Genomic DNA, 15,148 nt, shown 5'->3' with positions numbered 1-15,148 from the left:
TTACTATAGGTCTTTACCAGGTTTGCACACACAGTAGCTGGTATTTTGGCCCATTCCTCCATGCAGATCTTCTCGAGAGCAGTGATGTTTTGAATGTGTGTGTGAATGGGTGGATGACTGAATGTAGTGTAAAGCGCTTTGGGGTCCTATGGACTAGAAAAGCGCTATACAAATGCAGGCCATTTACCATTTACCATGTTTTGGGGCTGTCGCCGAGCAACACGGACTTTCAACTCCCGCCACAGATTTTCTATGGGGTTGAGGTCTGGAGACTGGCTAGGCCACTCCAGGACTTTCAAATGCTTCTTACGGAGCCACTCCTTTGTTGCCCGGGCGGTGTGTTTTGGATCAGTCATGTTGGAAGACCCAGCCTCGTTTCATCTTCAAAGTTCTCACTGATGGAAGGAGGTTTTGGCTCAAAATCTCACGATACATGGCCCCATTCATTCTGTCCTTAACACGGATCAGTCGTCCTGTCCCCTTGGCAGAAAAACAGCCCCATAGCATGATGTTTCCACCCCCATGCTTCACAGTAGGTATGGTGTTCTTGGGATGCAACTCAGTAATCTTCTTCCTCCAAACACGACGAGTTGAGTTTATACCAAAAAGTTCTACTTTGGTTTCATCTGACCACATGACATTCTCCCAATCCTCTGCTGTATCATCCATGTGCTCTCTGGCAAACTTCAGACGGGCCTGGACATGCACTGGCTTCAGCAGCGGAACACGTCTGGCACTGCGGGATTTGATTCCCTGCCGTTGTAGTGTGTTACTGATGGTGACCTTTGTTACTTTGGTCCCAGCTCTCTGCAGGTCATTCACCAGGTCCCCCCGTGTGGTTCTGGGATCTTTGCTCACCGTTCTCATGATCATTTTGACCCCACGGGATGAGATCTTGCGTGGAGCCCCAGATCGAGGGAGATTATCAGTGGTCTTGTATGTCTTCCATTTTCTGATGATTGCTCCCACAGTTGATTTTTTCACACCAAGCTGCTTGCCTATTGTAGATTCACTCTTCCCAGTCTGGTGCAGGTCTACAAGACTTTTCCTGGTGTCCTTCGAAAGCTCTTTGGTCTTGGCCATGGCGGAGTTTGGAGTCTGACTGTTTGAGGCTGTGGACAGGTGTCTTTTATACAGATGATGAGTTCAAACAGGTGCCATTCATACAGGTAACGAGTGGGGGACAGAAAAGCTTCTTACAGAAGACGTTACAGGTCTGTGAGAGCCAGAGATTTTCCTTGTTTGAGGTGACCAAATACTTATTTTCCACCCTAATTTACAAATAAATTCTTTACAAATCCTACCATGTGGATTCATGGATTTTTTTTTCACATTCTGTCTCTCACAGTTGAAGTGTACCTCTGGTGCAAATTACTGACCTCTGTCATCATTTTAAGTGGGGGAACTTGCACAATCGGTGGCTGACTAAATACTTTTTTGCCCCACTGTAGGTAGGTAGGTAGGTAGGTAGGTAGGTAGGTAGATAGATAGATAGATAGATAGATAGATAGATAGATAGATAGATAGATAGATAGATAGATAGATAGATAGATAGATAGATAGATAGATAGATAGATAGATAGATAGATAATTAAACAAACAAAAACAGGCCCATCTGCAGCTTTGCAACAGTCCATATATCTTATGTGTTCAATAGAGCCGAAGCTTACAACAGCAAAAAGAACCGAGAGAGAGTTTATGATGAAAGATCTAAAGCTTGATCTTTAGGTTTTCAGCAACGGCCTCGACCACAAGATCCAAGCCCTGAACCACAGATGCAGCGTCTGTGGAGCTCGACACCTTCTGCAACGACATTTCTTGATGAACTCTTCACCTGCCCGAAACAAACCAAACCCAACGTTATCCAGATATTGCACACATTTCACAGGATTAATGATCTGGTTGTTCATGTTTGCTTGTTTGTTTCTTTGTTAATTTATTTCAAACATGTAAACAATATACAGGTACATTTGGTAAAGAAAATAAGAGATAAAAAAAAAAGAAATACTATACAAAATCAATACATTTCAATATTTCTACTGTTCTGGTTCATTTACATGTTGAAAGGGAGTGGGAAGAAGTACACACTTATTTAATCCCACCCCTTTGCCATAAGTTATCAGTTAATATTTAGTCAGCTTCCTTACTGATATAATCTGTAATAAAAATAGTGAACAGATATCTGAATACAATATATACTATATACTATAATATCACATCATGAAATTTTTTAAATAGAGACATTCACTCAATTTCAATATTCCCTTTCTTTATAGTTCGAGAAGATCATATTTTTATAACTCTTTTTGAGCTGTTTCATGTTTGGACATTGCTTTAGTTCCATATTCAGACTGTTCCACAGTTTCACTCCATGAACAGAAGCACAAAAGCTTTTTCTTGTAGCACGTACCTTCCCTGTTTTGAAGTCACAAAAACCCCTTAAATTATAACTTACTTCTTTCAAAGAAAACATACTCTGAATTTTTTTTTTTGCTTTGAATAGAATTTGTGGGGTTTGGAATTTCACTAGATCAGCAATTTTCAATATTTCAGACTGCAAAAATAGTGAGTTTGTATGTTCCCTATAACCTGCATTGTGGATGATTTGAACTGCTTTATTTTTTTGAAGAGTAAAAAGTGAATGTAATGTTGTTTTATAGTTGTTGCCCCAGACCTCTGCACAGTAGCTTAAGTCTGGTGAAACCAGTGAACAGTAGCCTGTTAACTGCACCTCTGCCTTATCTTAAACTTCTTCTCGCCACTCTTGAGGCTGCCTTCAGTTGTTTTAATGGACTTTTTGAGGATGCTGTCACCCACGTCAACCAGTGTGACAGAGTAGCCCGTTGATGTGGCAACCTTTAAAGAAAACGGTTCAAGATCATTTCAAAGCCATCGCTGCTTGTTATTTTTGGAAGGAGACGTGATCAACATAAATATTAATATAACATTAACCATAAAACTTTGAAGAAAAGTGACCTTGATGATAAGTTCATGGCTCCTTTACATTAAATCTGTCTTAGTTGTTTTTACATAACCTTGTTGACAGATGGCACTGTGCAGATATACAAACGCCATATAAGCAGATTGCTGTGCATTTTGAGCAAACAGCATGCGGAGAACTCAACTGAAGCACCGTGTGGAGTGTTTACTTTAGGCAAAGCATAAGAACACAAGAGTAAGCACTGAAAAATGATGTAGATTAAATTCTGTAGAATGCAGAGGACACACAGAAGAGGAAAAATAGCTTCCCTTTTCTTAAAAAAGAAAGCAACAGGAACTGCAAAGACATAAGTTGTACACTGCCAGTTCATTCTTGTGTACATATTTTCCAGTGCTGCTTACTGGGTAAACAACAATAGAAAGAGCCTACCTGGAAACAAAAAACCCTGCAAGTGAACCATTATCTTGGACGAAGAAATGTGGTCTGAAAAACAAATCCTGATCATGATTGGGGATCAATGAAGCATTTGGTGAAATCAAATAATTAAATAAATCTATAGTACAACTCAAAGCTGTTTAGTGGTGAAAACACAACAGGAAGAAAACGCAAGTGATTGGGACTAGCTGTAAGAAAAAAGTTACTACTGAAGTGCTGTGTTCACAACTTTCTTCTTTTCTTGACACCTTTCTCACCACTTATCAGTGACTCACACTCCCAGAATATTTTTTGTTGTAGGAATAGCCTATACACTATACAGTAGTGTACAAAAGTCTTGAGCAACACAGGATCTTTTTTTATGTTTTACCCAATGCTGACTTACTGCTTGGTATGATCACATCTATTCTTCGAGCAGTATTCAGGAATAGTTCTCCAGCCTGAAGCTGTCTTTCAGGCCCGTTTTATGAAATTATTCAAAAATAATTTAGTTCTTTCACACAAAATGTCCTCTCTGTGAATAGTATATTTTATTCATCCAACTTCCAAATCAAAAGTAGAATTAAAAAGTCCTATGTCTTTCTTTCATCAGTGTGCATACTGTAATTCTTGTGTGCGCAGAGCAAAGTTGCACATTATGAGCATTTATTTCTAATGAGAGTTGGCCGCTGTCATAACAGCAAATGTCTGAAAGCATCTCAGATACCTGTTTCTGTTCCCAAAGTTGCTGTGAAAAACGTAAATCAGTCCATAAAAGAGAATTGAGGATCCAAAAGTATGAATTCATATGAATTCTGCACCAGTCAGGGCAGACAGAGTCAGACTCTGCTCAAAGGTTGAGTGGCTTTATGTCCGTTACTAAAACAAACCCCAAAACCTAAAAAAAAAATACATTAAAGCAGTGTTACTGTAATTATTATAATAATCATTCTATAATTTATTTCATTGTTCTGTGCACACAGCAATCACTAGTAATAGTGTCAAAGACCGTGTGAAAACAACACTTTTATGCTATCAACTTTTAAAATGATATTATGAACTTTTTAGCAAACAAAGCTTTATTTAAACCTTTTGTCTTTTGGATACATCATGAAAGTTCTGACGGAGAAACCTGAGTCAGCTGGGATCGGTAACAGCATCAGGAACACCACCACACTGAGCACTGGAGCCCCTCAGGGCTGTGTGCTCAGCCCACTGCTGTTCACTTTGATGACTCACGACTGTGTTGCACGGTTTTCTTTTTTTTCTTTTTTTTTGCAGTTTGCAATTTTTGCACACTTGCACTTTATGTAGTCCTGTGCTGATTGTCTGTTATATGTAACACCGTGGTCTTGGAGGAACGCTGTCTCGCTTCACTGTCATTTCAGCCACTCCACGTGGCTGAAATGACAATAAAGCCACTTGAGTTGACTTGAAAGTCCAGTATGAAAGTATCCATCATAGCAACTTCAAAAGTTTAGTTTGAGGGCTGCCTTCTATGGCACAACCACTTACATTTTAGTCTTTGTCTTAACAATATCATCATTCTTCTATTACCATTAAAATGTTTTCCTTTTTTAACTGATGCTCATAAATATGATACCTGCACATCCAATAAGTCATCGATATCTCTCACTCTAAAAATAACAACAGACAGCAAGTATTTAAAAATCTCTTTATTCAGCTTTAAAATTCGCTGGACACTGAAAGGAAACTGACAGGCTGACTTAGCAAACAGTTGCTCTTTAATGCACACGGCAAAGGCACTTATCTATTCCAGTGTCTGATCAGTTGTTGAGCTAGTTTCAGTGATCAATGCACACATTCACAGCAGATCACTTGTGCTTGTAGAATCCCTCTCCTGTCTTTATGCCAAGTTTGCCCTCTGCAACCAGCTTGTTCAGCAGGTCACTCGAATCAAAGAGAGGGTTCTTAGGATCCTTTGTCTTGAAGGCTAAAGACATACAGACAGACGGTCCCATCTCATCACAGGCTGTCACATGTTTAAATCAAAATCACATAAACAACTACAGTGTCTATGGATTTTTACTCACCTTCAATAACAGCCTTTACTATGTCTAGTCCTACATAATCAGCAAGTTCAAATGGCCCCATGGGATAACCAGCGCCGAGTTTCATACCAATGTCAATGTCTTCTTTGGATGCATCGCCTGAGAGGTTAGAAAAACAGAATATCAACAAAGTTAGAGGAATCGGTGAAAAGCTTGAAGGATGCTTGAAGGAGCTGTAGAAACAGCAGGTACACACACCTCTCTCATACAACCGGATGGCCTCCATCATGCATGGAACAAGTAGACGGTTCACAATGAATCCAGAGGTATCCTGAATGAAGAGAGGTTCAACATGATTAAGGTTTTAGTTCCACACTAAAGACAGAAAGCAGAGTTGTTCACATGTGTACTCTGTTAAATCATTGCCAAAACAATGTAGTTTTCTCTGGTCCCCTCCTCAATCAGACCAGCAGTGACATGTTTAGTCGCATGTTCTCCTTAAATTGCTGGCTGTCTGAGTCGTGTCCCAGAAATGATGTAGGCTTCATAGATAATTGGCAAACCTTCTGGAGGAAACCTGGTCTTGTTAGGAGAGACGGCATCCATCCCACTTTGGATGGAGCAGCTCTCATTTCTAGAAATATGGACAAATTTATTAAACCCCCCAAAATATGACTATCCAGAGTTGGGACCAGGAAGCAGAGTTGCAGTCTTACACGCCTCTCTGCAGCTTCTCTCCTCCTGCTACCCCCCCCAAAACCCATCTCCATTGAGACTGTGTCAGCTCCCAAAAAGACAAAAAACAAACTAAAAACCAGCAACAAACAACTTAAACATAAAAAAATTACAAAGAAAGAACAATACAGTATCCACATCTGAACCAAAGAGTAAAACATTGAGGATTATTAAATATTAGGTCTCTCTCCTCCAAGTCTCTGTTAGTACATGACTTAATAATTGATCAACAAATCAATTTACTCTGCCTTACAGAAACCTGGTTGCAGCAGGATGATTCTGTTAGTTTAAATGAATCAACACCCCCAGGCCCCGAGTCATTCTAACTACCAGAAACCTTGAAGCACAGGCCGAGGGGGCGGTGTGGCAGCAATTTTTCACACCAGCCTATTAATTAACGAAAGACCAAGACAGACTTTTAATTCATTTGAAAGCCTGGTGCTTAACATTGTCCACACCAGCTGTGAAACTCAGAAACCAGTCTTACTTGTTATCATCTATCGTCCACCTGGGCCTTACACAGAGTTTCTCTCTGATTTCTCAGACTTTATATCTAATTTAGTTCTGAGCTCAGATAAAATAATTATTGTGGGTGATTTTAACATCCATGTAGATGCTAAAAATGACAGCCTCAACATGGCATTTAATCTGTTATTAGACTCAATTGGCTTCTCTCAAAATGTAAAAGAACCCACCCACCACTTTAATCACACTCTAGATGGCATAGAAACTGAACATTTAACAGTGTTTCCTGAAAACCCTCTCCTGTCTGATCATTTCCTGATAACATTTACATTTACAATAATTGATTACATAGCAGGGGAGAGTAGACTTTATCAAAGTAGATGTCTTTCTGAAAGCGCTGTAACTAAGTTTAAGAATATAATCCACCCACTGTTAGCATCTTCAGTACCCATAGAGCAGAGCAGCTATCTGAATACTACCCCATCAACCAAATTATTATCTTGTTAATAATTTTACCTCCTCACTACGTACGACTCTGGATACTGTAGCTCCTGTGAAAACTAAGGCCTCAAATCAGAAGTACCTGACTCCGTGGTATAATTCTCAAACACGTACCCTAAAGCAGATGACTCGTAATCTGGAGAGGAAATGGCGTGTTACAAATTTAGAGGATCATCATTTAGCCTGGAGAAATAGTTTGCTGCTTTACAAGAAAGCCCTCCGCAAAGCCAGAACATCTTACTATTCCTCACTGATTGAAGAAAATAAGAACAACCCCAGGTTTCTCTTCAGCACTGTAGCCAGGCTGACAAAAAGTCAGAGCTCTTTTGAGCCAACAATCCCTTTAACGTTAACTAGTAATGACTTCATGAACTGCTTCACAAATAAAATTTTAATCATTAGAGAAAAAATTAACCATAATCATCCCACAGATGTAATATTATCTACAGCTACTCTTAGTACCATTGATGTTAAGTTAGACTCTTTTTCTCCAATTGATCTTTCTGAGTTAACTTCAATAATTACTTCCTCCAAACCATCAACTTGTCTTTTAGACCCCATTCCTACAAAACTGCTCAAAGAAGTCCTGCCATTAATTAATTCTTCGATCTTAAATATGATCAACCTATCTCTAATGATCGGCTATGTACCACAGGCCTTCAAGCTGGCTGTAGTTAAACCTTTACTCAAAAAGCATCTCTAGACCCAGCAGTCTTAGCTAATTATAGGCCAATCTCCAACCTTCCTTTCATATCAAAAATCCTTGAAAGAGAAGTTGTCAAACAAATCTCTAAAGTTAGAAATATCCTGTCTCAGAGCGACGCTGAAAAACTAGTTCATGCATTTATTACTTCCAGGCTGGACTACTGTAATTCATTATTATCAGGATGTCCTAAAAACTCGCTGAAAAGCCTTCAGCTAATCCAAAATGCTGCAGCAAGAGTGCTGACAGGGACCAGAAAGAGAGAGCATATTTCTCCTGTTTTGGCTTCCCTTCATTGGCTTCCTGTTAAATCCAGAATTGAATTCAAAACCCTGCTCCTCACATACAAGGTCTTAAATAATCAGGCCCCATCTTATCTTAATGACCTTGTAGTACCATATCACCCTATTAGAGCACTTCGCTCTCGCTCTGCAGGCCTACTTGTTGTTCCTAGAGTATTTAAAAGTAGAATGGGAGGGAGAGCCTTCAGTTTTCAGGCCCCTCTTGTGTGGAACCAGCTTCCAGTTTGGATTCGGGAGACAGACACTATCTCTACTTTCAAGATTAGGCTTAAAACTTTCCTTTTTGCTAAAGCATATAGTTAGGGCTGGACCAGGTGATCCTGAATCCTCCCTTAGTTATGCTGCAATAGACGTAGGCTGCCGGGGATTCCCATGATGCATTGAGTTTTTCCTTTCCAGCCACCTTTCTCACTCACTATGTGTTAATAGACCTCTCTGCATTGAATCATATCTGTTATTAACCTCTGTCTCTCTTCCACAGCATGTCTTTATCCTGTTTTCCTTCTCTCACCTCAACCGGTCGCAGCAGATGGCCCCGCCCCTCCCTGAGCCTGGTTCTGCTGGAGGTTTCTTCCTGTTAAAAGGGAGTTTTTCCTTCCCACTGTCGCCAAAGTGCTTGCTCATAGGGGGTCATATGATTGTTGGGCTTTTCTCTGTATCTACTGTACAATATAAAGCGCCTTGAGGTGACTTGTTGTGATTTGGCCAGTGTTGGGAAGGTTACTTTTAAAATGTATTCCATTACAGAATACAGAATACATGCCCCAAAATGTATTCTGTAACGTATTCCGTTACGTTACTCAATGAGAGTAACGTATTCTGAATACTTTGGATTACTTAATATATTATCGTGCTTTTTACAACAACGTGAATGTACTATTGCTGTGTGATTTATTACTATTACTGAAGGTCCGCGACTCCGAACTGTAGTAAAGGGACCTCTGACTAATACGGCGGGGTCCCTGTCGGCTCGTAGCCGAAAAATAGCTTTACTTTGTTGTGTGGGTCAACTTTGCTAGCAGAGACAGAGAGAGGCGTTGAAAGACTGCTCCAACGGAACTTATTGTTTTCGGAGGAAAACACGAACACGGTGTACAGTCGAGTCTTAATAGCTTACTTACAACTGGGCTCGTCAGGCACTCTTCTTGGCTGCAGTGGTTATTATTATATTTACATGCTTCCAGCTCCCGTTTTTCCTCGACGACAACTCGTACCTTTTTCTCCCTCCTCGCGCTCACAGACACATAACGTGATTGGCAGTCCATTCTCCCAGCAGCACGGACTACACTGCCCATGATGCTACATTCTTTAGAGCTATGCTTGTAGCATTCTGCCTGTTAGCTTAGCACAACAACAACAACGAAAAGGCGCTCTCTCACCCAGGAAACACACAGTCGCAGAAAGAGAGAGGGAGAGCGTCGCCCTGTAACCATGGCAACCGTAACGCTGCCGCCTGGAACGAAAGAACGTAGCTGTCAAACAAAACCCAAACAGTCCTGACCCGCGACAAAATGAAACAGGAAAGTACCGCAGTGTAATCCATTAATTTCAACAAAGTAACTGTATTCTGAATACCACCTTTTTAAACGGTAACTGTAACGGAATACAGTTACTCATATTTTGTATTCTAAATACGTAACGGCGGTACACGTATTCCGTTACTCCCCAACACTGGATTTGGCGCTATATAAATAAAACTGAATTGAATTGAACTAATGTGTGCAGAAAAAGGAAGACTAAAAGTCTCTATTAAGACTTTTGTGACCTGCGGCTCAGGGAGTAGAGCAGGTCCTCTACAAATCGGTGGATCAATACCTGGCTCAATGCATCCTTTTATTTTTTTTATTTATGCCCCAAGCGTGAGTGTGTGTGAATGTTGGACAAAGCACTTAGGTATAGATGAAACTATGAATGAACATGCTTGGTGTTTGGTGAATAAGACTTGTAGTAACAAAAAAAAAAACAACTTTGTGTTTTCTTGAGTAGACAAGCACTACAAAAGTCCATTTAAATACACACAAAATAAGTGTGCATGTGAAATTCAGCCTTGGATTCATGAAGCATGCATATTACTACAGTGTGCATGTTAGCAAATAGCTTGACATGATTGAATCCCTTATTGTTATTTACTGAATTTTAACCACATTTTGCTTTACAGTATTTTGGGAAACTATAAATTCTGCACCACTTCCAGCTGCTGCTGTCGGCCTCATCGTAACCACTTGCACTTGTGTGTCTGCTATGCACGCTGGATTTGGTTCAACGAGGGTGGTGAGCGACGCTTTGCTTCTGGAGTGGCGAAAACACAGTGGCACACACCACAGCTCAGGTTGTGTGGGCCAAATGTTCTCCGTCAGCAGCTGCATGAAGTTACACTAGTGCTGACAGTCTGACTGTCTTTTTTTAAATGGGTGGAGTTGAAGAATTTTATGATCAAACCTCATAGTTCTGTGGGTAATATTCGGTAAGGTTTAGTGCAGTGTAGTGAAAACAGGTTATGTTTCTTGTGTCAACACAGCAGCTCAGAACCGACCTTTGAAGCAGACCTGCAGTATCTGGTACCAAGACTTCAAGATTTAACACAGACGGCCACAGCAATCCAATACACTGAGCATGTGCAAGCCATTTTCTTACCATCTAATACAACACATCCCAGACCTTAACGTGAGCCACTGATACAAAATGAGCAACTTTATTGCTTAAGCTATAGGCAAAAACTCCTCACCTTGCAGGACACTGGTGTTTTTCCAAGCACTTTGCTGAAGTCCAGGAGGGAATCCAAAGTGTCTTGGCTTGTTGCAGGAGTTCCAATCACCTGTGGAAGATGGAGACTTTAGCAGCTTTTGTTGTAATAGTGCAATTCTAATAATACAGGGTTTGCCCAAGATATAGTAATTCTATAACTATAGTAAAGTTAAACAAAGATCACTATACTATCGTAACTATAGGATAGGCTACTTATAGTAATCCTATAAAGACATGTGTGCCTGCATGCCACTACGTGCATTATGATGTACAATACACAAAAAACTCAAGACAGATCCTGTTAGTAACTCTTTTATTGTTCTTGCAAACAGGATTCAGCTATATGAGCCAATTATACATGATATACATGTATAAATGTGTTATATTACTTCCTGGTATTTAAAGATGTTTATTTGTGTTGTATCTTGTTAAATAAAGAAAATGAGCGTGCTAATAATGATTCTTTTCTTAAGACCCTACCTCTACCAGCTTCATCATAGCAACTGGGTTGAAGAAGTGAAGGCCACCGAATCTGTCTTGCCTGTTGGTGGAGCTGGCGATGTCACAGATAGACAGCGAGGATGTGTTACTGGCAAAGATGGTGTGCCTAAAGAAAGAAATCAACACATATCACAGACATCAGTTGATAAAGCAGAAATACGCCTTTTATTGCCTTTAACAAGGCCATGATCAACTTACTTAACTTACTTGATCTGTAACATGGTCACTACAAGAAAGGCAAGCAACGTCTGGGCGTGTTGCGTGTTGGTGTCCATTATGTAAACTACTGCCATCTTGTGGCTACAGCTGGGTACTGTCTCTGGACACTGGCTTGACTACAAGCCATTGGAGTCTACAGTTTGTCATTTTTTGAGCATTTCCAAGTCCTCTTAACAAAAGTAGACCCTGACAAGCTGGGAGACAAGTATTTTCTGACTGATTACACAGTGTGGATAAACAATCAGCTGTCTGTGAAGTTACTCCTGCTTCTTACACTAATGGAGAATATTTTTCTCTTTTAATTTTTATACTTTGTTTAAAACCTGCTAATAATATTTACAACATTTTATTTATAGTGGGGTGTATCTTTATAAGGTGGTACTGCTGCTTTTCCTAAAGCATACATCTGAATAATTCCCCCCTTACTGGCCATGGTAAGCTAATGGTGAACACTTTAATGATCACTATCCTACAAGTCTTTCTGACTGTGCCAAAAGGTGTTCACATTCAGGCAGAGTGTGCAAGCTGATGCTGAACTCTGAGAGATAAGTCAGCATAGAAAAGACAGGGAGCACACAATCATGAAAAAGTCTGGTCACACAATCTTAAATCAGTCTGGTCCAATTTGTTTTGCTGGATCTGGGTGGGAGGTGTCATCAAGTTTGCTTGCGTAATTGCCTTTGGGAGTTGAAAATAGATCCAAACTGGCTATATATTTAATTTAAAAAATAAATGCCATGAAAGTACATTTGTGCCACCAAAAGTCTTCATACGTGCATACACTACTTGTCATTTCTTTAAGTAGTCTTCAGGAATTGCTCTCCAGGCTTCTTGAAGGAAACTCAAAACTCATCTTTGGAGGTTTGCTGCCTTTTGTTCTGTACTCTGCTGAGATGATCCCACACTGCTACAATAATATGAGGCCGATCCACGACAGTCTTCCACTGTGTATTTTTTTTTATCCAGGTATGCTTTTACAGCACGGCAGTGTATTTGGGATCATTGCCATGCAGAAAAATGAAGTTGGTGCCAGTCAGGTACTTTTCTGCATTCATAATTCATTTTGACAATATCTCCAACACCACTGGCTGAAATGCAAATCATGACCTCTCCGATCTTGAGGTCAAAGGCCTTATAGTATGAATCTGAAAACCCTACGTCTCCTTGATCGTGGGTTCACAGGGTTAGTTGAACACCAGACTGAGAGTTCAATAAATGACAGGAAAGTCTGGCTCCTTGGAAGCAACATATAAAGAAATGAGGGGTGGCTCAAGACTTTTGCACATCATTGTATGTTAGGTGATCTAAGCCAAGAGCTAAAAGCTTTACACTTTACACAAATAAACAGAACTGAAGGAGAGCTTACGATGGTGCCAACTTGTCGAGCCTACTGAAAAGATCCTGCTTGATCTTTAGATTTTCAACAATGGCCTCCACCACAAGATCCGAGCCCTGAACGGCAGATTCAGCATCTGTCGAGGTCGACACCTTCTGCACAATTTTCTTGATGAACTCTTCACCTGCCTGAAACAAACCAAACAACATTTTTAAGAAACTGCTCAAATTTCATGGTGTGGCTGATATTGCTGCTCATTTTGTCAGTAAATTTACAGCCTCTCACTTCTGGCTTATCGGAAAACTTCTTCTTCGCCACTCGTTTAAGGCTCCCTTCAATTAATTTGATGGACTTTTTGAGGATGTCGTCAGACGTGTCCACCAGTGTCACAGAGTGGCCCGTTGATGCGGCAACCTTAAAGAAAGAAAATATTTCAAGATTGTTCCAAACGCAGCCACCAGTGGGGGATCGGTTTTGGTTGAATCCGACACATTCAAACTCTTTGTGGGTTAGTTTGACTAGGCTAGGCAGACATACTTGAACACCTGCCAACTACACCCAAATATAAAGTTCACTTAACGGCCACCAGGATCCTTTATATGGTAACTTTACTGACCTTGATGTGTAACATAAAAATGAAAAATCCCGGAAAACTATCACCAAATTACATAAACAGAATCTAAAAGAAAAGTGATCAAACAAAAACGTAACAGGGTCTTTGCATGCTCTCCACCAAGTTGCATCTGTCTAAACAGTTCATGAACAATCTTGCCAAGAGGTGGCTCTGAGCCCAGTACCTTATTTCAAGCTATATAACTCCACGTAAGCAGGATGTTGTGTTTACAGCACAGCTAAGAGTAAACATGAGAGAATGCAAAAAACTCTAATGCACAGAGTCAAAGTCCACTTTGATTTTTATATTTTCAACAAACTGAAATTCAAAGCGGTGTGTTTACTCTGCATGCACTAGTGTCCTGTAAGCGTAAGTGGCGATAAAAGAGGACAATAACAAGTTTTGAATAACTAGTGCTAGACAACCTGCTCAGTGCCACTATGCGAATATGACGTACGTATAACGCAGACAGCCAAATTGGCCTTAACCCATTGAAATTAACTAGCAGCTTAGCTAAACACGGGCCAGACTGCTCCTTTTTCGCTTACTCACTTGTGCAATCCCAGCACCCATCTGTCCACCTCCGATGATCGTTACATTTTTAATAACAACATTTCGGACAGCTGAAGACGAGAAGCCTCTGACGATCTGAGAAGCTGCGAAAGCCATGTTGACCGGTGTCCGCTCGGGTCCAAAGTGAAGGACACACTAATATCAGTGCACAGGAGCCCCCTAGCTGGACTAGTGAGATCCGTCTGCACCGCCGCCATCTTGCTCCGGGGTCAGACTGTGGATTTCAGAAGTTTGATGTCAAATTTTTGTGTGTTTGCTGGTTGTTGTTTTTTTTTTTAAATAAAAAAAAGAAATGCGAAACCTAAGCAACAGTTAATACATTTCACAAGTCTATAGAGTATCTAAGCACATTTTAGTCTTCAATTAGATTTATTAGGGTGAGTAACCCTTTACAGTAAGTAACGATCATTTCTGTTAAGTGACACACACACGCACTCACCCAAAACTGCCAGTCCGCCATTCATTTTTATTTATTTTTTTCTATTTGTTATTTTTTTGTTAATTATTTCCCAACTTAATTCGGAAATTGCGAGTTAATGACTCAAAATTTCGAATTAGGTATCCTATTCAACTAGCTAGAGACCCTGTAATTCCAAGGAACTTTGTAAATCGAAAATTTAGTAAAATTTTAAACTTTTGACTTAAATTTCAACTATATTAATTCAAGATAAAAAAAAAAATAGGGATGTTTTCTTGGTGGAAACGTGCCTCAGTTTAAAGCTGCATTATGCCATAAAAATAAATTGTGTATTTTAATTAAAGCTATGTCAGAAAACAAATATTGAAAATTATATTGTGTTAATCAGTAATAGCAATTGTCCCTGACTAATATGGCGACTGTGTTAACGCATCCTTCCAAAGAGATGTGCGGCAAGCGGAAGTGCTGGCGGTCACGTGATCACAGCCGGTTCCGCTTGCAATCGTGGAGTTGTACTACTGCCATCTTCTGGGTTTGATTACATTAGAAACGATCTCGGTCTATATCATTCATTCTTAATTTCTACATGTTGTTTATCAGTTTATGGGTTAAATTTCTCAATTTATGCAAACGAAGAAGAAGGCACCAGCTAGCAATTTAATATGTAATG

General features: G+C 40.0%; 1 protein-coding gene across 2 annotated transcripts; it reads right to left on the bottom strand.

The window, feature by feature from the left end:
• Positions 1-5,016: 5,016 nt before the first annotated feature.
• hadh (hydroxyacyl-CoA dehydrogenase) lies at positions 5,017-14,274 on the bottom strand. 2 transcript variants are annotated; one of them, XM_026171229.2, is made up of 8 exons: positions 14,040-14,269; positions 13,160-13,288; positions 12,905-13,062; positions 11,299-11,425; positions 10,799-10,888; positions 5,626-5,698; positions 5,410-5,526; positions 5,017-5,309 (listed from the first exon to the last, which is right to left on the bottom strand). In XM_026171229.2, the coding sequence occupies exons 1-8, from the start codon at positions 14,154-14,156 to the stop codon at positions 5,191-5,193; spliced, it is 930 nt and encodes a 309-aa protein (XP_026027014.1). In that variant the 5' UTR covers positions 14,157-14,269; the 3' UTR covers positions 5,017-5,190. The 2 variants fall into 2 exon arrangements, with proteins under 2 accessions (XP_026027014.1, XP_026027013.1); XM_026171228.1 differs by having other exon boundaries at positions 5,410-5,698; positions 14,040-14,274.
• Between the last annotated feature and the right edge of the window lie 874 nt (positions 14,275-15,148).

Source organism: Astatotilapia calliptera, chromosome 6, assembly GCF_964374335.1.
Source record: "Astatotilapia calliptera chromosome 6, fAstCal68.1, whole genome shotgun sequence".
NCBI classification, from domain to species: Eukaryota; Metazoa; Chordata; class Actinopteri; order Cichliformes; family Cichlidae; genus Astatotilapia; species Astatotilapia calliptera.
The sequence above is the reverse complement of the archived record's forward strand: the minus strand, read 5'-3'. Positions and strand labels throughout refer to the sequence as shown.